Source organism: Arachis stenosperma, chromosome 3, assembly GCF_014773155.1.
Source record: "Arachis stenosperma cultivar V10309 chromosome 3, arast.V10309.gnm1.PFL2, whole genome shotgun sequence".
Taxonomy (NCBI): Eukaryota; Viridiplantae; Streptophyta; class Magnoliopsida; order Fabales; family Fabaceae; genus Arachis; species Arachis stenosperma.
Window position 1 is genome coordinate 7,289,024 of NC_080379.1, and position 25,277 is coordinate 7,314,300.

Here is a 25,277-nt window from a genome sequence, read left to right on the forward strand (position 1 = left end):
TTCCCAAACCTATACGAAGGGAGTAGTGCTCCTAAAACCTAAATACTAAATATCCTTTATAAATTAATAAATCAAAATAATTAAATACATGATATAATAAATTATAATTAATTAATTGAGATCAATTATAATAAATAGTGTGATATTTATTTAATTAAATTAATATAAAATTAATTCATCATAATAAATTGAGAAGCATGCCAAATCATTCCATTATTTAAGTGTAAAAATCAGTAGAAATTCAACAGAATATATTAAGATAAAAAGATTTAGAGAATAATTATGACGTAAATCCTAATTTTATTGAAGGTAGCTCAATCAGTTTTATGTTTATCATCATCACAAAGACACTAAGAGAAAGAGTTAAATGACGAATGGGAAACGGGTTCAACTCTACGCAGAGAGTAACATCACCACGAAACCCTTACACGAATCAGAAAAGAGATTATCATTTGAGAACACCAAAACGACACCGATAAGTACCATACATCAACTTTTCAGAGAGAGAATCAGAGAGAAAGAGGGAGACACCACCACGGGAAAGAGACTGAGCTTCCGATCAACGCAATAGTTCTAAGAGAGTTGACCGCAATCGGCGATCACAACAGGCTTGGAGGTCTTGCCGGAGCTAGATCCGACCTTCTCGACCGCCTTAACGACGTCCATTCCTTCAACAACTTGGCCGAACACCACGTGCTTTCCGTCGAGCCACTCCGTCTTCGAGGTGCAGATGAAGAACTGAGATCCGTTCGTTCCAGGTCCTGCATTCGCCATTGAAAGGATCCCAGGACCGGTGTGCTTCTTGATAAAGTTCTCATCGGCAAACTTGGAGCCATAGATCGACTCACCTCCGGTGCCGTTTCCAGCGGTGAAGTCACCTCCCTGACACATGAAGTTAGGGATCACACGGTGGAAGGATGATCCCTTGTAGTGGAGAGGCTTGCCGCTGCGACCGACGCCTTTCTCACCGGTGCAGAGGGCCCGGAAATTCTCGGCGGTGCGGGGAACCGTGTCGGCGAAGAGCTCGAAGACGACTCTTCCGGCTGGTTGTCCTCCGATGGACATGTCGAAGTAAACCTTAGGGTTAGCCATTTTTGCTGTAGAGAAAATAAATTGATCGATTCGTTTTGCAACGAAGAAGAAGGATGAGAATTTTAGGGTTTTTGACTATGAGAGTTCAGAGGGAAGTGTAACTGATATTTATAGTAGCTCGTGGTTCTGAAAATCTTCAGAAGTCGCCGTTGGATTTGGACACGTGGCACGTTTTGAGTGAGGTGAAGTAACTGTGGTTGGGTTCGGGATTGACCAGGGTTAGCGGAGCGGATCCGAGGACACGGATATGCTTTTGTCTTTAACTCTTTATGCCCCAACTTGCCCTTTTTTCCCTTTGACACCCAGAAAACGACGCGGCTTCGAGGCATAGTTTAATTTGTTTATTTTTCTTCTATTTTTAAATAATCCAGGAAAATTGATCATGATATATCCGTTGCGCGAGAGTTGCTTGATGTATCAGAAAGATTGTACGGGAGCTCATGTGGTGCCAGAATGTGAACAGTGGTTGATTTATTTTGAAGGGACCAACATGGAGAGCTTAATCTAACGGTGGTGATTCGTTAGAAACTCTGGTATATGTCAGGGGATTTGTTATTTTTTTTATGGCAAAAATCGTCGAAAAAACGGGCATAGTACTGAAAAATAAATAGCAAAAGTAATGATTTATGGTGAAATAGTATAAGATTATAGATGGCAAAGATAACTGTAGTGATATTTTCTTTTCCTTTTTTTTCTTTTGAAACAAACTAGTGATATTTTTAGGTGTGTGGGGTACAGAATGACAAATTAGAGGTGAGAAACAAAAGACTTGACTTTCATGATTGGACCTACGACAACTAGTATATATATATAAATAAATAAACATATTAATAAAAATATAGTTAATTGGAAAAGACCATTAATAATTTAAAATTAGGTGATTGCTATGGTGCCTAAAAGTGCTTGCCTAACTTACTAAAAAGGGTTAAAAATTAATATTTAATATTTAAATAATTATTAAATATTCAAAAGTTATCATAAAAAGTAAGTTAGGTAAAAGTTATAGGCACCATAGAATTCACCTTAAAATTATTGATGCTATTGTCACAACTTTTTGCCAATAACGGGATATATGTGTTTATCATGTCAATAATGAAGCACAAAACTTATATTTACAGCCAGTTTTTGCTTGGGTTAAAGTTGCTTAGCATTCATACACGGTCTGCGAGCTAAAATTGCACTTCCTCTTACCTATCCATTTTTTGCTTTTACATAATAAATTTTCAAAAATAAATAACTTTCTAAAAACGGAAGCGTAAAAATTAATGAAACTTTATAACCTTAAATAATTATTCCTCAAATTAACAAATTGAAACTGGAATAAACCTTTATCACCATATGCCGGTTTTTACTTATTAGTTAACGAAAGAATCCCCGCTTAAGATAATATTCCAGTATTCCCCCAGCCACAAATGCAGACTATTTTCACGAATTCTACAAACAAGCACATATTTACTTATACAAAACAAACCCCCTCTCCCCTCCGGCTCTTGAACTTTATTTCTGTAAAACTAATTAACCACAATATTGATATTTTTTTCTGTATTAACAAAATAAATCTAAATAACATATTAAACTGTTAATTTATTCATTAAAAATTAACTAAAATTAACAAAATCTTTTTTTTTTTAAATTTCGTTATCTTTTAAAAAATAATTGTTAATTTTTTTATTTTTTAATTTTCTTTTTAAATACATTGACTAAATTTATTATGTAAAATTAAGAAATATTAATAATTTTTTTAAATTATATTTACTTATAAAAATTAATTAAAAAATATATTAGTAATTAACAAAACACAAACATATTCTAGAAAAAGATCATTGACAAAAAAACTAACCAGTCTCACGAAGTTAATTAAATAATTTTTTTTTTTGAAAGGCTCGTAGTCTTTTCAAAAAATTATCAGAACCCAGATAAGTATTCATATTTTTTTTCCCTTTCTTTTCTCCAAAGATCATTCCTAATACTCGTAACAAGAAGTTAGGATAATAAACTTGGTAAAAAGAAGAAAAAAAATCAAAAGCTAAAAGCGAGACCTTATTCCTATTATTTGTATAATGTTAACTAAAGGCCTATAGCTCCAGTATTGCATGAAAATCATTCACCTACTAATTCTAAACCATAGGCAAAACCAGAAATTTGGCATCCATTGCAAAACACTCATACTGCTATGCCCTTTACAAGAGGTCCTGATCATGGAGATCCAAAAGACGATGGGCCGATGGAGTCATCACCATCACCGACTAAACATGGCATGACACAGGGACCTCCTGAAGGAAACCAATTTTCGAATGACAATGATGTAGCGCACTACATATCAATAATCACTCCCACTGATGAAGGATGACATCTTTTTTTCCTTTTTTCTTTTTTTTTTCTCCCCACAAGAAAGGGATAAACACAAACATATGCTACAAATATGAAGAATAATAATCCACATTTATATATCATGATGTGGAATATCTAGCTACAAGAAAGTAGAAGAAAAAAGAGTTGTGACTAATTGGCACTACGAAAAATTCTGTACAATCAATAATGTTCTCTTATCCAGGGGATGACTCACATGAAATTCTCCGCCTGCAGCAATCCAGGATAGACACACGATATCATCTGTTTTAAAGACTTGCTAGATGCTTTTAGAAAAGCATGGCCCTCCATTGCTGCCAAAGGCATCAAGAAATAAATATTAGACACACTTTTCCAGTAGGCATAAAAAATCTAAAGTGAGAATATTAAAAAGGGCAAACGAATCAAGTGCGGGTACAGACAGAAATATGAATATATTACCACTGAATAAGGATTTGACTTCTTTTGAAAAATCATCCACACGACCTAATACAGGTCTTATTCCACAAATTTGTAGAACACAAAGTTCTAAGTGCAAGGCCATTTCAAAAATTTGCAGCATTAAGTTGCAAACGTTCTGTGTGTCTCGAGAGGCCCTCAGTTTGTTGGAATCACAAAGCTCAGTAACAATAGCAATTGCTTGATCCTGCACCACAAAAGCGAATAAGCTCAAATGAACTTCAAAATATGCACATTTTTTTTTCAGATGTGCCATAATGAAGTTGCGCCTTGAAATTAAAATATAAGGAATGAATGAACTGCAAATTAATGTAATTCTAAGTCAATGTGTAAGCACCCTTGCATAATAATAAATCATTCAGAATTCTTCTATATCTTGGCAAATTATAACAAATGAAAGCAGCGCATGCTTCTGAAATTCATTGTACCTGCAGTCCATGCAAAATTTCTGGCATAGGAAGCTCAGGAAAATGTGCAAGATCAACAAAGCCAACCTCCTCAGCCCTTTTAGCAGCACCCTCGGCTTGTAAGCAGAGAAATTTTAATAGAAGAAATGTGATTCTATAAACCTGCACAGCTACAGCGTCAGAAAAGTGTGTTTTTGGAGAAGGATCAGTACTCTCAGATGCTTCACCAGAGATAGATATTGCAGTTGACAAGGAAGAGATCTTCTGTTTTGACACACATCCAAGTGGTGAGAGAGCAAACCATCCTTTTCTACTACTGATGTATGAAGGGTTCAAGAAAATTTCAAAATCCTCTTTCGTAGTAGGTGGACACAATAGAGGGGCATTCTGGCTTGAAAAATCACCAAGACGTTGAGTTCCCCTGCTAATAAAGGCTAAAAGATGGATACATTTCTCTCTGAGCTGTCTATCTACATCTTTTATCGCCTTAATCCATAAACTCCAATGTTTTGCAAGCTCACACATGAGCATCAAAGTATGTTCCGTTTCTTTAAGAGTGGCAAAAGAAATCCCTGATCTCTGTGCCCGAGGTCTTTTCTTGTCATGATCATCAGAAGGAAGGGCTGGGGCATTTAGAGAAGAAAAAATAAGATGAGCCTTCTCTGAGAAAAAGTAAGGTATCATGCTGTTCACAATAGCAGTTCCGGAAGAACTGTCTCCTAAGGATTGAAGGGTAGATGTAATCACAGCTAATCCAAGTCCCCAAATGTCTTGGGGGGTTTCAGACTTCTCATATGAGCTGACTGGATTCTGGCTTCCACTTCTAGAGAAAATCTCACAAGATTCGGCAAACAACACTCTCAGTGATGACAAGAAACCAGAACTATAAAGCATCTCAGCACCCCCTCTAACTCGTGCAACGGTTAAAAAGAATTTCAATATCATTGGAATCGAGGGCGAAGTTTTATCTTGGAGTTTTAGCATAACAAGCTGCAGCTGAAGATGACTCTGCAGGATAGGTAGCCAAGTCCTCGGCATCAAGAAGCTTCTCAATATCAAGTCTATAACAGACAGTGACAGCATACCATGCTCTGAAGTTGTTATGCAATTGCAAAGAACGGGTAGCAGGCCTAGGGTTGCATTTGAAACCTTTGAGAAGTTCTCGTCAGAACTCTCATCTGCCACCCCATCTGAATGTGATTTGAGGGAGTTGAACTGTAGTACCAAAAGCAGCAATGTCAGCAATAGCACCATGATATCATCAGCCCCAGAAGGCAACCTCTTAATTTCACTCAACAGCTTGAGACCTGAACTTGCACATTTCAAAACAAGTAGGGATGCAGATAAGGGGATGCTCCTTCTGACAGTTCTCATCAAGTGGAAAAGCAATTCTACTTGAGAAGCAAGAAAATTGAATACATCTTCGGAGGCATCAAGAACAGGTGATAACGTTTCAATTGTTGCAAGCAAAGACTTGCAAATACTATCTATGCAGGAGATTACAAGTTCATCTGGGATCCCCTCTTCTTTAGTAGCCTTCCCTAACAACTGCATGAATACGTGAAAAAATAAATAAATAAATTCAATATTGAACAGAGACAATCCACCACCAAAGGGCAGAAAGATGAAAAAACTTGAATGATTATACCAATTAAAAAGAATTTATCACGTTAGGGTATATATACCCTGTAACAAACTACAAAGATTGGATAAAAGTTTTATGCTGCCATTCAGGAAAAAAAAATAAAGGAACTCTTCATGAACAGATCATTTCACTCCTATTGGGCATTTATACTCAGCACGATAAAACCACTCGAACCATAGCAGTATACTATTAGCAAAACAAAATGTTATAATCACACCTTCACATGACAATAGTTAAAAAATGAGGAAAATAGTTCTGGATATTTTATTGCAGCTTGTTAAAACATCCTATTTTCCATATATCAGAATCATGCATAGGCACTAAGCAGATTTGCTGAAATTCGTAAGGAGATAACTAAGCAACAGCACTATTGAGCAATCATGTGAGTATTCCAAAATTTGAAAGTTATAACTCTAGCTCTATCACTCAGTTGGAATATGAAATAAAAGGTGTTCAAATTTAAAGTCTCACATTATCATGGCAAACAGCCAAAACAGCTATTAATCCTTTTGATGCAGAAAGCCTTGAACTTGACAGCAACATAATTGAGTTTGCATCCTGCAGAAAACTCAACATAGTTTCTGCAATATCCCTAGATGTTCTCCAATGAGAACAATCCCAAACATCTAGTTTCATATCTGCTCGCAATCGTTTCAGGTCAAACAAGTATACATTCTTCACAAGAGAGTCTTCATTGAACTGGTGTTGGTAGGTTCCCAAAAAATTTGATTCAATGAGATACTGAGATAGTTCTTTGAATGGTCCAATACCAATTTTTCTCCCTTCAAGCTCTCCTTGTAAATGATAAAAGAGGTCACTGAGTATCAACTTCTTCAGTTCTTTTCCCTCACTATACAAATTAAGAAATAGAACCTAATTATGATAAAGGTGAAGTCAAGATATAAATTGTACGATGGGGGAAAAAAGATTACTTGTGACTATAGTTAAATTGTTGAGAATCTCATTAATAAATTTGGTCCTCAATTTGTTATTTCAGCTTAATATTTGAGATAGAATGATGGGTAAACAGAGAAAATAAGTGGTTTAAATGTTAATTGGAGAAATGTATGATAATATGGAGAGCAAAAAGAAAAACAATTCATCAATACTGCAAGTTTGTGATACTCAAACACAATGTAAATGATATAGAAATCCTTTTAATTAAGAACTAGAAATCACCTGTAACCGCGCTGTGAATATTGAGACAACAATTCAGAGAAAGCAGGATGCATGCTCAACTGCAAACAGGAAACAATTGTACATGTAAATTAGAAAACACATAAAATAGTCAATGAGGTGAAAACTGATTTCATATATATATATATATAACCAAAAGCTCTGGCTAGTAGCTTTTTCTTTTGAAGCCTGACATCTTAATAAAACTTCACGATTAAACACGTGCACCATAGCAAACAGGAATATTACAGTATCCCAAAGCAAAGAAATTAGATGTTGAACCTTTATGAGGTTTCCATGAATCTTCTGAAGCAATGACACAGATAAACTTCCTGAGTCACCAACAGCTAATTTTTCCATCACATGAACAGAGAATGAATTGGTGGCCACCTGAAAATTTACATCCAGTTGCATAATAAAATTATACACCTTCATGCTGTACTCGAATTAGAAAAGGACTACTAATTTCTAATCTAATAATATTATTGTATTGCATATAAACTTTTATATAGGATAAAAGTTGCATTTAAGTAGAATATTGAACAGGTATTGAATGGTGACATAACAACGAGAAGAATCACTATTTATCTTAGTATGGATCACAAGACCAGACAACGACAACAAAATAATGAGAAGGCGGCCTATAAAATTAACTGAATCACAACAAAGACAACCACACCTATTAAACCAACAGGAAATTGAAAAAAAAAAAAAGCTAACCTTTGCACCATAATATATATCATTCTTATATCCACAACAAGTATATGACTTTATTAGTTTTTGTAAGACAGAATCTTTGAACCATGAAGACCAGATTCCCTTAAGTTCATGAAAATCTGTGGTATTAGATTTGTCAGATTTTGTGGCATTTTTCTCCTTGTCCTTAGATTCATCCTTCCCAAGTAACTCTGCATGCAACAACTTTTTCTGCAAAAACAATTCATATGCCATGATTCTGAGAATGGCAGATTGACAATGGAAACTGTATGCCAGATTGCAAGCATCTTCTTCTTTAACAGTTTCAAGTAAAGGGATCTCAGTGTTGGAAACATTTGAGATTGCGTCGGCCAAGTGTCGCCAAAACTTTCCATAGCTTCTCAAAATTTCTAAGAGATTTGCATATTGAGGAGACCCTTGCCACAGGGAAACCATGAAGTTAAGTACACTAAGCAGTATCCGAGGCTTGCTGAAGATAAATAGTAAAGTACAATGAGTAACTTATTAATTAAAATGAGCAAAGAAATTAAGCAGTGAAAATGGAGATTAAGTTTCCTTAAAAAGAGAAAGAGAAAGAAAAAACATGCAGATGCAAAAGGAACATTTTTCCCCGTCCTGCCCATAGGTTCTACCTTTTGATCAGATCACGTGCCCTCTCAATATAGAGCATAAGCGCATCTAGTAAACTTGATTTTTTGGATACTAGCGGTACCAGAGAAGTTTCACTACTTTGCGACTTTGGATCCCCAGTATTATGTTGGTCTCCATTGCCGGCATCTGGAGCAAAGATAGCAACAACAAAAGCAGCCTGCAACAAGGAACATCAATTCAGAATATGATGCTTGAACAAGGGATTTTCACCCCCCCCCCCCCTCTTGACCCAATAATGATGGAACAGAGCCCTGAGAAAAACTAGAAAATTAGATGTTGGCCTGTCATGATGCAATATCCTCATGAAAACTCAACAAACAGTAGACACATCTACTCATGAAAGAAGTGATGCAAAAAGTTGTAGCATTCATTTTGAAATGCGTTTAAGAGGGGGTGGGGGATAACAGTGTCAACAGCAGAAAATTTACAACATATGATATAGACCTGGTAACGTGCTGCAGAAGTGAATAAATTAAGTGTTGCAACAAAAAGGTCTTCATTTGATACCAGTTGCTCCTGCAGTATGTAGCTTGCAGAACGCCTCAAATCCATGATCTAAAACCAGTTAGAAGATTATCACTTAGGTCAAAATAACACAAGTAAAGTTGCAGAAAATTTCAGAAGAAAAAAAGAAAATAAAGTTGTAAGATGAAACTACAATGCCAAACCTCCTCATTATCAGGAGCAAAAAACGTGGTTCCATACGAAAATGGTTGACAACAATCTGCCGTGACAAATAACATTGAAATGAACTTGACAGCACCCAACTGGATGGCCTAGAAAGATATCAGTCTTTAATAAAATGAAATGATGAACTATACTAGAAGCAAATGGATGAGCAGGCATGCAAAACAATATAGGAAATTAGGAATGTAATCAATGTCAGTTCATTGTTCAGCAAATGTAATCAATACATAACAGTAACAGAGTAAGAAAACACAAGTTTCTAAAAGATCTCTAATTGATGGAACAAAAAGAGAGCAGAAATAAGCAGATTAGTTATTGTTCAATAAAAAGTAAAACTCGTCACATTCCTAGTGATTAGTTGAGCAAAAGCACAAGGCATTTAAATAAAAATAAAAATAAAAAAATCAATGTAATAGCACTAAATTTCCAGCGTGGCTAGTATTCTTACAGGATCCCGGAAGTATGAAATCAAAGAAGTAACAGAAGTGATAAGAGGAACTGATTTGGTTGTGCATGAGAACACTGCTTGGAGAAAAACGGGAAAGCTGGAAGAGTTATCCTGACATCACACAATAACTTTCAGTGTGTCCATTTATGCAAATATATTAGGAATATAGAGCATATCAAATAAAGAATTAATGGATAGTGGAAGGCAGAAAATATGATCTGCAGCATAAAGACAATTATGCTTAAAACTTCTTAAACAAACAACAAAAGAAAAGCATGATATACATCCATGATCCATCACATCAACATAGCAATATCACATGGATTCCTGTAATAATAACCATCTGTAACTATTAAACTATTCCATTTATACTCATTTAAGATAAAAAAAAAAAAAAAAGAAACTCTCTAGCTTTCCCCTATACCTTTGACAGTCTAGTCAGCATAACCACAAGAATGTCCAAGACAGATCCTATAGCAAGCTGTATCCCCTCAATTTCCATTGGATCAAAGAGGCGGCTTACATGCAGTTTCTGGTAAAACAGATATTTTTGTCAAGATGATGTAGGAAAAAGCAAAGTAGATTAACATAAGGATGAAAAGAAATAAGTTTCAATATTTGTAACCTCCAAGGCTTGGGCAGTAGTGCAAGCAATTTGGAAGAGTGTGTTGTGGATGGAAGAATCAGAGAATAACACCTTGTGTATGATCTCTCCCAACTTTCCATAACAGGGCATCGACTCAAGGCATTTTTTCATCAATTCAAGAACCTGCAAAAGTATCCCAAAGTTAGCCATGGGCATAATCTATCTTAATTCTTATATATAAAACCTATAATTAGTTTTAATAATCACTCTCAACTGTTATTGCAACAAATTAGAAGCAACCGAGATAGACTGCTACTAATGGTGGATGCCAAAGATAGCAACCCAAAAAGCAGCCAACAATAACAGATCATAATGGCTTGTGTTTCATTTTCATATTAATTAAATAAAATTATCCATGTACCTTTACGCAATAAGTTAAACTTGTAGGAGAAATAGTTTCATGTTATCGTGCAAAGCATGCATAACTAAGAGGTCGAGTTTAATCTTGGCTTCCCCTCCTCCAAAAGTATCCCAAAGTTAGCCACGGGCATAATCTATCTTAATTCTTATATATAAAACCTATAATTAGTTTTAATAATCACTCTCCACTGTTATTTAAACAAATTAGAAGCAACCAAGATAGACTGCTACTAATGGTGGATGCCAAAGATAGCAACCCAAAAAGCAGTCAACAATAACAGATCATAATAGCTTGTGTTTTATTTTCATATTAATTAAATAAAATTATCCATGTACATTTATGATACGTGCTCACTTTACCCAATAAGTTAAACTTTTGGAAGAAATAGTTTTATGTCATCGTATCAAAGCATCCATAACTAAGAGGTCGAGCTTAATCTTGGCTTCCCCTCCTCCCCTTTTTTATCCTTCCAAATAAAAGTTAAATTTCAGCACAAAGTAGGGTGGGTGGGCCATTATCAACACTTCATAGCCAAATGAGGATCTTAAATGAGCAGACATCTTAGATATAACATAATTCGTACCCAATAACTTAATATTTTGAAAGAGATGGCTTGATGATAATACTAAACCAAGTTAACAACTAACATGAAGAATTATAAGCACTTTAGTCATCCAGAGTATCAAAATTATTCTAATAAAGATTAACTAAAAAAGACAACACAATCTTCATGGCTTCAAACAGATTAAGGAGTTACCTTCAACATTATTTTCCATCTGGTTTGCTTTATCTTGTATTTCCAATACTGGTGATTGACTAGGACAAATTGTACAGAGAAAATGATCAGTGCCAGGAGAGCATCATTCTCCACCCCTGTCTCTACAAGCTGTATGGTGAAGTCCAGCACTGCAAGATTTTATTTTTTTTTTGTAAAGAAGAATTTCATTAAGAAGAGAAAGATGATACAAATTAAAGCATAAGGAATCCTCTATACAAAAGCAAAAGCAAAAGACAAAAGATTTATCTATAAAGTATAGCTTTCCAATCTCTCAAGTCTCAACATATCCAAGAGGGATGTTCCTTATAAAGATCATTAAGATTACGACTAAGGCATAAGAGTATTTAGAAAAAACAAAACGAAACATAAACAACACAAGACAAAACAACAAACAAAAAGAAATGCGCACAGAATTTTCACAAAACCAAGCCAAATCAACAACTCGTGAATAGTTCTTTATTACAAACAAAAATTAGCTTGTCTCTGCATCAGTAGATTGTAATAAAAGTTAATAGACAACTCATATTTGTGTCGACATTATAGCCCTTGTTTCCTATCAGATCATAATTATTAATTAATTTCCAACATTACAGTGAAAGGTGCTCCTAGATAAGCATAACACCATGAAAGAATTCTAATTCTGATGTAACACTGGAACTAGATAAATTTTTCAAAATAACCATACTGTAGATTAAGACCCAGTTAGAAATGTTGTTGTTTTGAACACCTGGAAGAAAGAAGAAAAATAGATAACATGCCATAACCATTGTAAAATATTTCGGAGATATAGACCTATTTTCATGTAGTCAAACCAAAGCAAGCCATAAGCACAACACAAGAGACACAAAAAATAGGAGTAACAGACCACACCAAATTACTAATAAAATGAATTAGAAATTGTATCAGACGTACCTGATATTGCCAAGGGGCAGTCACTACTGTTCATCTCACAATCAGTTAAAATCATCCTTGCCAGTTTGCTGGAAAGCAACCATGACCCACTGGGAAAGACAGAAATATTGGTAGATATAACTTCATCTAGATCAAAATATATCGAAAATTGATAGCAATAAAATCTACTGACACCAAAAGGCCACCAGAAAAATGTAAAAGAAATAGTTGGAAGTCATACAAATGAGGACAATTTCAAATCAATTTATTAAATACAGTAAGTTTTTATTTTTATATGCATACTGTTCTAAAAATAGGGTTTACCTTGAGAAGCCATTGTTGCCTACACTGAACACGGCAGTCTGCAAATTGATATCAAATAGATTTGCATTTAAAGCAACTGTTGTAACATTAGCTGGAGAACTGCACAGGAAAGGGGGAAAGATTTATTCAGACTTGTGAGTCTCAAATAACATCATTAATTCAGGGAAGAAAAAATAAAGATCCAATACCAAAAAGCATTGAAGTCAACAGGAAAAGGATTTGAAAAAATCCACAAAAATAGTATGATTTGCTTATTCTCAAGATACAAAATCATATCAATTCATTGATTTGGGAAATTTTATTTCTGTTAACCTTGAGATGTAGAAATGAAACGAAATTGCTCAACTTCCACGTAGCATAAGTTAAATTTACCAAATCAACATAGTCACCAAGATCTTGATGGCCATTGACATAAGTGCAGCACTACAGGAATTCAGAGGCAGGTTTTTAACCAGATTACAGATTATCTCAACCACCCTGAAAAAACAAGGAAAATTAATCAATCAAGACACTCAGTACCACATGCAAAACCCCCTGCCAGGGGGTTAAAACAAATTAGAAAATTAAACAAAGATGTAAAAGAGCAATAATAAATAAAAAGGTAAAGTACTTTTTTGGTCCCCCAACGTTTGGGGTGAATCCTATTTTGGTCCCTATCGTTTTACTTGTCCTATTTTTATCCCAAAACGTTTAAAATGGCATTAATATTATCCCACTGTCAAACTCCTCACTAACAATTAACGAAATTGATGTAGTATTAATAAAGATTTTGTTAAAACTATGTTTACTCAATTCCCTTCTCCCATCTTCACCCTCTCAACAAGCCCAAACCTCATTTTCTTGCTCCTTTTTACACTAGAAGGAAGAAGGGAATAGGAGAATGGGGTTTGAGCTTGTTGAGAAGGTGAAAGTAGGAGAGAGGGGTTGAGCAAACTAATTTTAACAAAAGCATTATTAATAGTACATCAATTCGTTAATTGTTAGTGAGGAATTTGACGGTAGGATAACATTGATGATACTTTAAACATTTTGGGATAAAAATAGGACGATTAAAACGTTATGGACCAAAATAGAATTCACCCCAAGCGTTGGGGACCAAAACAGTACTTTATTCTAAATAAAACAATTTACCAGACATTCTTTTCAATCTGCTCGTTCATCAGGCCAATAGCATGGAACTGTAGAGAGTTGCTAATGTCTAACACAGCAAAACAGACAGCCTGCATATAGTAAGTGAATATGTGATTTTGAGAAGAAGTAGAAGAAGAGGGGATAACGTTATGAGACGCACAAAGAATTCACGTAAGTTGGTACAAGCTGGGAGGCCATTTTAGGGTAAAATTGGACTTCAGACAACCTAAAATTCCAAAATAGTCTACATTTAGCTCACTCCGGCTTGGGATGTCCAACAACCCAAATCACAGGCTCCTAGATCAGGGTTCAGCAATACAGAATATCCTACAGGCTAAAGGGCGAATGCAGAACCATGGCAGGGAAGGTATGTTGTGACAAATGTAAGGAACATCTTGTAACTCACAAAGTTTGCAATGGCAGGGCAGCTGTTCCATCACTGCCCCAATAGCATGTAGGTTAAACTAATGTTTCATTTTATAACTAATTACACTGGAAGCCTTCATGGTAAATTAGGTAAATCCAACAAATACAAGAAACAATATTATGAGGTGAGCAGATCATAGTAAGTCAAAATCAACAATCGACCAAAGTTGATCAGGCATACAAAGATCATTGCTAGAAGTGATGCACTGATCTTAGTGTTAAAAGTGCTACTTAAAAGTCTAATCACATGATGCCATCCACGACGTATATAACATAATAGTAAACAGTGTATTACATTTTCATAAATAAAGCCATGAAGGCAGTTACAATCTTTATCAAGCAGTGGCCAATTTTTTTAAGGGCAGCCCGCTGCACAGGCATCCCCGTCCCCGTGTTAACGCAGACTCGCAAAGTCTGGGGAAAGGCTACAGCCAAAGGGTGTCATGTATACAGCTAATTACATCAGTGGTTGTTTCCACATCTTGAGACAACTCAACTATTGCACCAAGGCTCTCCTTCTGACTAATTTTTTAACAAAATAAATAAATAAATAAACTTACAGTATTAAAGGACACCAATCTGCTGAGCAGGTCAAGCGTGCAAAGAACTTCCTCCTTGTTATTCAAGTACACATCTTGGGCCAAACTTAGGAGCAAAAGAAACACCCCAGATGGAGCATACTAGAAGAAGATTTTGTCAGCATAAAAATGAGGAAGTTTTATGTTGAGATATGAAGCCCTCCCCAAAAAATAATATAATATTCAACTACACTTTTTAACTGTTGCAAAAATTTCATAGTCATTATTATCCACTATAATAATAGCAATCATAGAATTCTCCTTACTGTACACATGATTTTAATTTTTTCTGAACAAAAAGGTTATCATCCAATTTCATCTAATCTAATTGAACATCCTAATTTTGACAAGTAAAAGAGGAGGGAGGAGGGGGGAGCACAGACTGTGAATTTTATAAGGTATATAACAACAAAAGGGCCATTTATGATTTTCAACACAAGAATACTTGACGAATAAAAATAAAATTAAAAAAAAAAACACTAAGCAATTATATTTAAAGAATAACACTTGAGACTGAAAAGATATGTCATGGTCACCAAATAATTTATAGAGAATTTTACACATTTTGCTAGTTTGGGACAGGCGAGCATCATCAAATTAAGTATAAATAAAATAAATACCTAAAATCAGCAGTGGTGACATTCAAGCAAATGACTTTTAACATTATTACAACACAGTATTTAAAAAAGGGTCAAGTATATTTTTTGTCCCTGAAATTTGACAAAAGGTTAAAAAATACCCCTAAGTTTTATTTTGTTTCAATTTTGTCCTAGAAGTTTCCGATTTGCATCAAATATACCCCTGACGGCTAATTTTTCAAAAAATTTAAGACCAATTCAACAACAATTTCATAAGAACAATCCTCAACACAAGCAAATCAAACATAATTTTCATGCATTATTGTTAGATTGGTCTTAAATTTTTTGAAAATTTAGCCGCCGAGGGTATATGTGATGCAAATCGAAAACTTTTGGGACAAAATTGAAACAAAATAAAACTTAGGAGTATTTTTGAAACTTTTACCAAACTTTAAGGACAAAAAGTATACTTTACCCTTTAAAAAATAAATAAAATCTTTCTTTCAGGAAGTCAGACCAGCCTCACTAATGTGATCAATTGGCAGTGTTTTCAGGTTACTGGATATTCCAGACCTATCCTTTCCTAAGGCAAACAACAACAATAATGACAACAACAAAGCCTTATTCCACAATAGGGTTGGCTACATGGATCAAACGATGTCATTGAACCCTATCATGTAGCATGTCTATAGTAAGACTGTTTAGATGTAAATCTCCTTTACTAAGGCAAAGAGGAGACAAAATAGCAATATTACATAAGCAACATATAAGAAATAAAATGTATAAATCATCACCTCCCATCGCACGAGGGCAGTATCCTCTCCAACAAATTTCAAGACACGCCCACGAGTACCAGGAGGAATAAAAAATCCCTCAACTCCAGGAACTTGCACTGCCTGTCGTGCCTCTACCATATGAGAGGCATCATCTACCTGTGAATCACTGCTAATCTCGAACAAGGATGATACACCAACAGACTTATCTAGAAAGTTATACCTGTTGTAAAAATGTATCTAAGAATCATTTCCAACAACTGTGGAGAAACTAGGTACTGTTGTCTTTGAGAGGCCAACGGCAGTGTCATTCCAATACATGAATTATATATACTTACACACATTCTGCAGGCCAAGTGCCTTCACAAAGGGAAGACAAGAGCCGTACAAGTTCAAGTGTCCTGACAGGGAACTCGCTCTCCAGGTTGTAAAGAAGACACCGAACTGGACCATCAATAAAACTTTCCTTGTCCCAAAACTGAGTACATAGTGACTCCTGAAATTTAACAAGCAAGGTTCTTAAATCAATAATTGTTCACTAACAGATATCATGCTACTAAAGCAGCTAATGACCTGAAGAACAATGATTATACATCCAAACCTCTCCATGGTAGATCTTGCAAAGAATATCCAGTATCAAAGCAGGGTTACCGTCCTCTGGCTGTACCAATTTTAGAGCAGATCAAATGAGAAAGTGATATATAATCTCCTTAAAACAAACTACAGATTTTACAATCCATACCTGAAGGTTGACCTCATAAGATGCAATAAATGCAGATATGAATGTCCTCAAAACACTGCGATAACCAGACGCTGGGCCCTAAATGGAAGTGAAAAATTATTAGCTGTACAATAATTCAGATGGCAGACCACAAAACAAAATTATGAATAAATAAAGTACAGGTACAATATCGATATTATGTGTATAAATATTAAAATATATCATGCCTATTTTGCTAACAATAAGCATAATTCAGTCAAATAAATGGTTGAATGCTTCAATATAAAATATTTTTAAGTGTAGAAAATCAATGTTTGACAAAATTTATCCACTACATCACATCATGCTACCGAACAAAGAATGACGTACATCATACTCCTTGAAGATGTCACACTCAAGAATTTCAAGACAGTAACGTAAGAATCCAGCCTCAAAGGCTTGACGAACATAACCAATGTGATCAATCTCCTGAGTGAAGAGCACGAAAAGAGGTTATCTTTGTAATACAAAAGCTCATGCTTAAGTCATCAATAAACAACAATCTCACATATAACTCAACCGCATACCATTAGCTCATTGGTCCCATTTTTACCCGGAAGTGTCAAGAGCAGATAAAGAAATACTGCCCAAGCTAGAACAAGAGGACCAGCTTCATTCATTTCAAAACCACTGAAAGTAGAAACTAGTGCATCGATCTCTTGGACATTATTCAAGGAAAAAGAACACACACCCTTCCTGTAAAAGCAAAAAGAGATTTTTACCGCACTTAACGAAAAAAAATATTTAGTTCCTAAAAGAAAAATAAGAAAAAAATCATAAAATAAAAGCAGTCTAGTATAATATTAAGAATACCACATCCATTTCACCAAGAATGTAGAATTTGACTGAAACCGACCATCAAACCGAAACAATAAATAGCACTACACCATACCAACTCATAAGCAAACATTCCTATCCAAGGCATACATCATAGCAGCAATAGGCAAGACCAAAGAACCCTCTCAAAAGAGTCACAGAAATAAAGGCTTTGACGATCATAGTACAATAGACTTCGCTGAAAAACAGAACAGAAGTATATGAAATTTCTTGATGATTTGAGAGAAATCTAGTTATTGAACGAAATATCTAGGGATGGCAACAAGGCAAGTCCAAAAGAATGAATATCTGCTTCATGGTTGCCTAAGACCCCAACACATTATTGTCAACAACGATTTTATTTTAGGTTCCAGATAGAGAATGAGACCAAAAATTCAGCCAGTCATTGCACCAAAAATAAGGTTTTTCAAAGTATGGACCCGCAAATAGTGTTTCATTGGTTGACCTATAAGAGTAAAAAGAACATATCATCCCACAATGTTTGGCTTCGTAAGTAAAAAAGCAAAATAATCAAGTAGGCTGACCTATAAGGTCTTTCATCATGAACCATTTGAAGCATATTCTCCAAGTTCAGTGTTTCTATTAAAATAAGAAGCAGCTGAACTTTAGTATGGTAAGACAACTGTTGTGCTTCTGTAGTTATTGCCAGCTTCCCCAAGTTATAGTCACCAAGTAAGATCCCCTGGATCCATGAAGATTTCAGGATTAGATTATGAAGATATCACATAGCAAACTAATCAAAAGCATAAGTGTAGTAATATACCTTGTAAAGAGAACAAAACCTCTTCCATATTTCAGCACTACATGTACAAAATGAGTCATAGTATCCAAGAAAAAGGATATCTAAAATCAAGTTGTCTTCAATTAGAGTCTCCTCAGACCACAGAGTAAAAAGATCAACATCCTTCAAGCATTCCACAATTTGCACATGTTGAGTCATTAAGAAATTAATATTTAGGTCATTAGAGCATTTACATCATGAAGAAACCAAACACAGGCAGAGAAAAATTCACAGAAGATATTGTTCAAACATGGAGTGTCTCACTTGCTCTATAGTGTATACTTTTATAGCATTCCAAATCTCATAGACATGCACCAAACTAATCAACAACACGCACAAGGATAGCAAGAACACAATGCAAAAAAAAAAAAAAAAAGAAGAAAGATTCAGCTAGCAGCCTAGCCCATGGAGAAGAAACATACCATTTGTTCGGGGAAGCTGCAAGACAAATGGTCCTCGAAGAATGATACTAACTTACTTTCTAGCTGATTATCAAACAGCTTTTTTGCCTCCTCCCTAACAATATTGTCTTCAGATATAGAACCAATATAAACTACATGAAGAGTCAAAAGCCAAAATAACATCAACTAGAAAGTTCAACTAATAGAAGCCAGAAAAATGAAAATATTCAATAAAACTATAATTCGATACAATATAAATGTGTGCATGCCTGCACACTTGCACACGTGAAGCATTTGCAGTATGTCTGCACTTTCCAGAACACAAAACAGACAGAGCAAGTATTGTATGGTCATAAAAACATCATGATATATACTTACTAGCATGCATGAGAATCCACCTTATGCACTTCAGCAAGCATTGTCGCTCCATGTAATATTGAATCAACATCTCCACAACATAAAGGAAATGAAATCTGAATCAGTAACTTAAAAGCATCAGAAATTATAAGTATAGTTGACAATAGCTATCCCAATATTTTACTAAACAAATCCCCAAGAATCATCCAACTCGAACCAGACCTTATAATGTTTGGAAGGACCTAAAATGCCTAATTTGGACCAAATCAAGTATGTAACGAAGGCAATACAAAGAGACAAAATATGATTAATAATTAAAAATAAATTGTTTGTAAACAACAATTACAAGAATTGGAATAAAAATGGTTGTAGATAGATGGACCATAGAGACAGGGTGCAACAATTGACCAAGCCTTGTCCCAATAGGAAGATTAAATTCTAAATTGTCTAAATTAAGCACCCAAGTGATTCAACTAGTGAAACAAGACTACGTGTCATTATTAACTAATTCTTCTACCTGGAGTTTTCTTTGTCTACTTATACCTATTGGACTATGTTCAACTTGATCTACTCTCCTTATAGCACATCCTTAGGTCATCTACACATATGACCAAACCATCTAAAATGATCTTCTACCATATCTTTTATACTAGGTGAAACCACAAATTTCTCCCTAACCCATCAATTTATAATCCTAACTCGGCTAGTCACTATGCATCATCCATCCAATGCAACATTCTCATATCTGCAACACATTTTATTTTCTTGTTGGTTTCTTGCCATCCAACATTCAATTGAATACTACCTCACAAGTGTTAAAGCTGTTCGGTAAAAGCTTTACTTAAACTTGAGTGGTACTTTTCCATCAGAAATAACACCCAAAGCTCTTTTCATTTATTTTCATCCACCTATTCACCTAACTAGATTCCTACAACCACACATCCCGCTACATTGATGGCAAATAATGTATAAGTACATATTCAAGCATTTTAATCAAGCTCATCGTGTTATCCGCAAGACCTAAAGAAGAACATTAAATTTAAACATCTAGCAAAGTACAAATAAGTAACTTGAAAAAATGTATACATGGTTGTAAATAAGAATTATGTCAAATCTTCCAGCTTTCAAGTTCCAATTGCTAGTGTCAGTCTCAAACAATAAATGTCAACAAAAAATTTGAAAAAATAAAAAAAAAATTATAAACAAAGAATTCATAATATTGATAGTAAAAAATACAAGTGGAAGAAGGATAAGAGGTCCTCCATACAATAGCCAAACAAAACAGTAACTTTAGAGAATCCTTCCGCTTATGACTTCACACAATTTAATAAAGTTAATTGCGCAACAATTGGCCACTGTCAAAGTCAGCATCTAACTACATCTATGTTATAAAGGATAGTAGGTAGGTGACTGAATGACACTAACCATGTGAAGAAACTCTGGAAACATCAAACTAGGAGCCACACTGTTATTTTTAATGGACCTTTCCACAAGTATGTATGATTGAACCTCATCTAGTAGCTGAAACAAAAAACAGAGGCGCGTTAAAAAACACCAAAAACTTGTCCATCCAGCAGCACCGCAATCTCAGAAGTCAGAACAATATTACTTGCCATGAACTTTCAAAGTTACAATTCCAAAACATAATTGAACTTGCCTATAAGCAATTCAGATACTCCATATCATAACTAATAATCCAAACCAAAACTATAACGCGATGATGATAACATAAGCAAGCAAGCAACTCACCAAGTAGGAGCTAATCTGAAGAGCTTTATCTTTGAGCTCAGGTTGAACTGTGAGCTCATGAGATCCAATTTTCAGCTTCTTCGAGTTCAAAGCTTCCTTTGACTTCTGACTCGGTGGCTTGAAACGCAAGAGCAAGTCAGCGAACCACGAATGGTTTTCCTTCAACTTCTTCGCCTAAATTATACCAAAAAAACAAAAAAGGCAGAATGAATAATTGAGGTAAAAGCACAAATTTATACACGCAAACTGAAGAGAGAGAGAGAGAGAGAGAGAGAGAGAGAGAGAGAGAGAGAGAGAGATGAGGTTGTACCAAATTTGGTGGAAGATCCGAGGAGGGGGATAAGTTTTCGAGCTGAGTGAAGAAGAGAGTGAATGAGTCCCACCAGAGAGAAGCGTCGACGGAGCAGGTTTCCGCCATTGTTGAAAGAAAAAGAAGAAATGTAAAACCCTAACACTATAAAACCCCTGAGAAATGGAAACAATATAGATTTGATTTTTCTCTTTTCGCGCTTACTATACTCTGTGACTTCGAGACACTGCTACGACGTCACACTATTATACACTTGTACGGGTACACTAAAAAATGTTCACGACTTATTAACAATAAAAGACCTCTCACGTTATTTTAAGACGTGATAAAAATATCTAATTATTAAAAATATTTTTAAAAAATTAAAAATAAAATTTTAATAAATTTTTTTAATTATCGCAAAAAAAATTTAAAAATTGAAAAATCTAGAAATCAAATGTTTTTCTTTTTTTAATATATCTTTAAATAATTATCTAAATATTTCAGTAAAATTTTAGATTTAATACACAAATATTTTACGGGACACAAAATTAAATTGTTTGTCAATTATTAAAAAAATACTTTAAATTATTTTTTTCGTGTTTTAAAATATTATTAAGATATTTTATTCGTATGAAATTTAAAAAATATTTTTGTCGATAATTTTGATAATTCTAAAACATTTTTAATATTTTCTCTGATTTTTTATATTAAAGTATTCTTTTCTCTCTTTGGTTTTTAAAACTTTTAAAAATACTAATTTACTTTAATTCCTAATATTTTAAATAAACTGTAATTCTATTTTTACTCTTTCCATTATCTCTCATCTAAATTTTAAACCATTAAAGCAATCCTCTCTTCTTTTTCCCCTCTCTTTTCAAACACAACCATAACTGTATTCTCATATCTCACCATAAAGAAAACTCGGGTATAAAGTGCCCTTAACAACAGTGCTTAAGAGAGTAAATTAAGAAAAGTTTGGCTTTCTCAACATATTTGATACAATGAAACTTAAAAATAAATATTATTTTGTATTTTTTATTAAAAAAATATTTTGTAATATTTTTAACTAATATCCTTAGAAGGTGTATAGTTTGTAAAAAAATTTTAAATTTCAAAAAAAAAATTATATTTTAAAATAATTCTGATATAAGTTTTAATATAAAATTCTCAACAATGTATTAATTATATATTTGGTCGAAAAATTTTATCTTGTATGTAGTAATTTATTGTCCAACAATAAATTTTTAAATAAAATTTAAATGTATGGTAAATTAGTTCTTATATTATATTTTGGTACATACATGTTGTGAATTTCGGTATTGGTGGAACATTTTATTTTTCAAAAATAGCAATAATATTTTTCTCCTAAGATAGTTACTCTGAAATGGGAGTAGCACAGCAAATTAATCATACTGCTCAAGTTCTTCATTAATTAATACACTTGATTGCAAGCTTGTACAAATAATTAATCGAACATATATCCATCAATTTCTGTTTCCACTTTCTCACCCTTCATTCGTGATGATGATTCCTTCTCTTCGAATTCTACATCCCTTGGAGGCTTACAATTTATTATTTGCATTTAAATACATCATAAAAATCCTTGATGATACACAAAGAAAGAAAAGAAACAAAGACATGAAGAATTAAACCATGCATGCATGCAAATTAAGTTGCCAAGCCAACAACAACAACAACAAGAACCTAGTTCTGCACAATGGCTAACAAAATGGAACTATGGATTAGAAGGAGAGAAAGGTGGGAGTGGAGGCCATTTTCCAAACTTGGGGTGATGGTGGAAGAAGGACTTTGGAGGGAGCTTAGGAAGGGGTGGACATGGAGGCTTCTTGAAAGGTGGCAACTTTGGAAGAGGAGGAAGAGGCTTCCATGGTGGAAGCTTTGGTAGTGGAGGAAGAGGCTTCCATGGTGGTAGCTTAGGGATAGGAGGGATAGGTTTCACAAATGGTGGACATGGTGGTTTACCAATAACTACTGGTGGTGGCTTGTAAATTGGAACAGGTGGTGGAAGAATCTTGGGAGGAAGAGGAGGACATGATGGCTTTGGAACTGGTGGAGGAAGAGGTTTAACATATGGTGGTGATGGTGATGGTGATGGTGGAGGCTTAGTCTTTGGTGGAGATGGTTTTGGTGATGGTGGAGGTTTGGTCTTTGGTGGAGATGGTTTTGGTGATGGTGGAGGCTTTGTCTTTGGTGGAGATGGTTTTGGTGATGGTGGAGGTTTAGCCTTTGGTGGACATGGCTTCTTGGGAGGCAAAACTATTGGTGCCGGCGGCAATGGAGGCGGCTTTGGCTTTGGCTTCTCGACCTTTGGTGGTGGACATGGCTTCTTGACAACTGGCACAGGTGGAGGAAGAGGCTTCACAATTGGAACTGGTGGAGGAAGTGGTGGTTTCTCAATTGGAACTGGTGGAGGAAGAGGTGGTTTCTCAATTGGAACTGGTGGTGGAAGAGGTTTTTTATAGATAGGTGGAAAGAAAGGGTGAGGGTGTTTATGGAAAATCTTTGGTTTTGGTGGTAACGGTGGAAATTTCTTGTGAGGAATTGGAAAATGTGGAACTGGTGGAAATTTCTTGTGAGGAATTGGAATATGTGGAAGCTTAGGCAAGTGAGGGTGTTTGAAAAGAGGGTGGTGTTTGAATAGAGGGTGGTTAAAGAGAGGGTGTTTGAACAAAGGCCAGAAGAATTTTGAAGGGCATGTAACTGATGAAAACTTCAGTTTTCCAACAGTGCTAAGTTTTGAATTGGTGAGAACTATTTTAGAGTGGTGAAGACCATCATCATCATGTGCAGGGCATGGTGCAGCTTTTGCACTATGCAATTGAGCATAGCACTCTTCTTTGACTTCACCATCTTTTACTATGTCCTCTGGAATTGTTACTTTGAAGTTCCCATTCTTGTCAAACTCACCTTCACCTCTTCTTTTGAAGTCTCCATTTGATACTTTGCAATCTATACTCACCTTTAATCCTGAAAGATATAAATTTCATAAGATTCTGCATATATGTTATGGCTCTCTTATAGTAAATATGAACATGCCACAAGATTGTACACATGACAGGTCCTCTACATATTCCAAAGTACTAAAACACTAAAATTGGTATGAATATATAAGATAGTATTAATAACTGTGTATACCAGAAAATGCTTGTTCTATGTTAATATTATTCTCCTTGCAATCTGTGCATTCTCCAATTCCAACTACCTCCAATGTACTTTGGTCTCCATGGCAAAATCCAAGACCCAAAAAAAGCACTGACAACAAGAAGCACACAAGTGCTCCTTGATGCCAAGTGAAAATCTGCATTATATTGATGGAACTGCAATAATGTCACAGTTCCCAGTAACACTAATAAGAAGCTATTAAGGTGAGTAAGTGTGTGATAAGATTGAGATTCATATAAGCTAAGCTTAATATATATATACATATAAATGTTGGGTATTGTATATCTTCTAAGTTAGGCTCACCGACAATGAAATTAAGGTCATCACATGGTTCAAGGGACCCTGTTTCTGACTACATTACACAGAAAGAAAAAGACATTATTAAGGGCATGTGTAGCAGTTTCCTTGCAAAGCAAATGGCATTATCTTTCATTGAATGTGTTATGAACTCTCAACCATACAGCTAAGTGTATCTTAATGTCAAACATCTGTTTCAACCTACTTTAAAGGTCTCTAATAAATGCATTTCGTCACTTGTTAAGTTTACTTCATAGTGTTTAATGTGTTGACAAGGAGAAAGAACGGTTTATGCTTTCTTGTACTCTTCACAAGTGAAAAAAGGTTGATTTGTTTTACTCTCAACTTTTAACAGAAAACAGAAAGTATATAACATAACAGCAAGTTAACTAAACCAGTTAACACTTAATCTTTTAACTAAGACTGTATTTATTTATATTTACGGATACACAAATATAAAATTATGTTTGACAAATGTTGGTAATTCAATTAAGAAAAAAGAG

The 25,277-nt window shown here is 34.8% G+C and overlaps 3 protein-coding genes across 5 annotated transcripts; all 3 read right to left on the bottom strand.

Moving 5' to 3' along the window:
- Positions 1–280: 280 nt before the first annotated feature.
- On the bottom strand, positions 281–1,180 carry LOC130968650 (peptidyl-prolyl cis-trans isomerase). The gene has a single exon (XM_057894042.1). It carries the CDS (start codon positions 1,090–1,092, stop codon positions 574–576), a length of 519 nt encoding a protein of 172 aa, XP_057750025.1. The 5' UTR covers positions 1,093–1,180; the 3' UTR covers positions 281–573.
- Positions 1,181–2,915: 1,735 nt separating this feature from the next.
- Positions 2,916–21,523, bottom strand: LOC130967358 (uncharacterized). 3 transcript variants are annotated; one of them, XM_057892172.1, is made up of 32 exons: positions 21,313–21,523; positions 21,003–21,176; positions 20,679–20,774; positions 19,275–19,344; positions 18,918–19,048; positions 18,478–18,618; positions 18,239–18,396; positions 17,405–17,573; positions 17,208–17,306; positions 16,860–16,937; positions 16,719–16,778; positions 16,456–16,613; positions 16,139–16,340; positions 14,749–14,868; positions 13,763–13,851; positions 13,004–13,108; positions 12,632–12,730; positions 12,329–12,417; positions 11,396–11,544; positions 10,257–10,400; positions 10,056–10,163; positions 9,632–9,742; positions 9,165–9,263; positions 8,941–9,051; positions 8,478–8,653; positions 7,849–8,314; positions 7,411–7,518; positions 7,132–7,190; positions 6,424–6,802; positions 4,329–5,855; positions 3,883–4,087; positions 2,916–3,755 (listed from the first exon to the last, which is right to left on the bottom strand). In XM_057892172.1, exons 1-32 carry the CDS (start codon positions 21,418–21,420, stop codon positions 3,655–3,657), a joined length of 5,889 nt encoding a protein of 1,962 aa, XP_057748155.1. In that variant the 5' UTR covers positions 21,421–21,523; the 3' UTR covers positions 2,916–3,654. The 3 variants fall into 3 exon arrangements, with proteins under 3 accessions (XP_057748155.1, XP_057748154.1, XP_057748156.1); XM_057892171.1 differs by having other exon boundaries at positions 9,165–9,272; XM_057892173.1 differs by lacking the exons at positions 21,003–21,176; positions 21,313–21,523 and having other exon boundaries at positions 9,165–9,272; positions 19,275–19,369; positions 20,679–20,767.
- Positions 21,524–22,697: 1,174 nt separating this feature from the next.
- Positions 22,698–24,718, bottom strand: LOC130967721 (proline-rich protein 4-like). The gene is made up of 2 exons (XM_057892712.1): positions 24,451–24,718; positions 22,698–24,282 (listed from the first exon to the last, which is right to left on the bottom strand). The coding sequence occupies exons 1-2, from the start codon at positions 24,617–24,619 to the stop codon at positions 23,030–23,032; spliced, it is 1,422 nt and encodes a 473-aa protein (XP_057748695.1). The 5' UTR covers positions 24,620–24,718; the 3' UTR covers positions 22,698–23,029.
- Between the last annotated feature and the right edge of the window lie 559 nt (positions 24,719–25,277).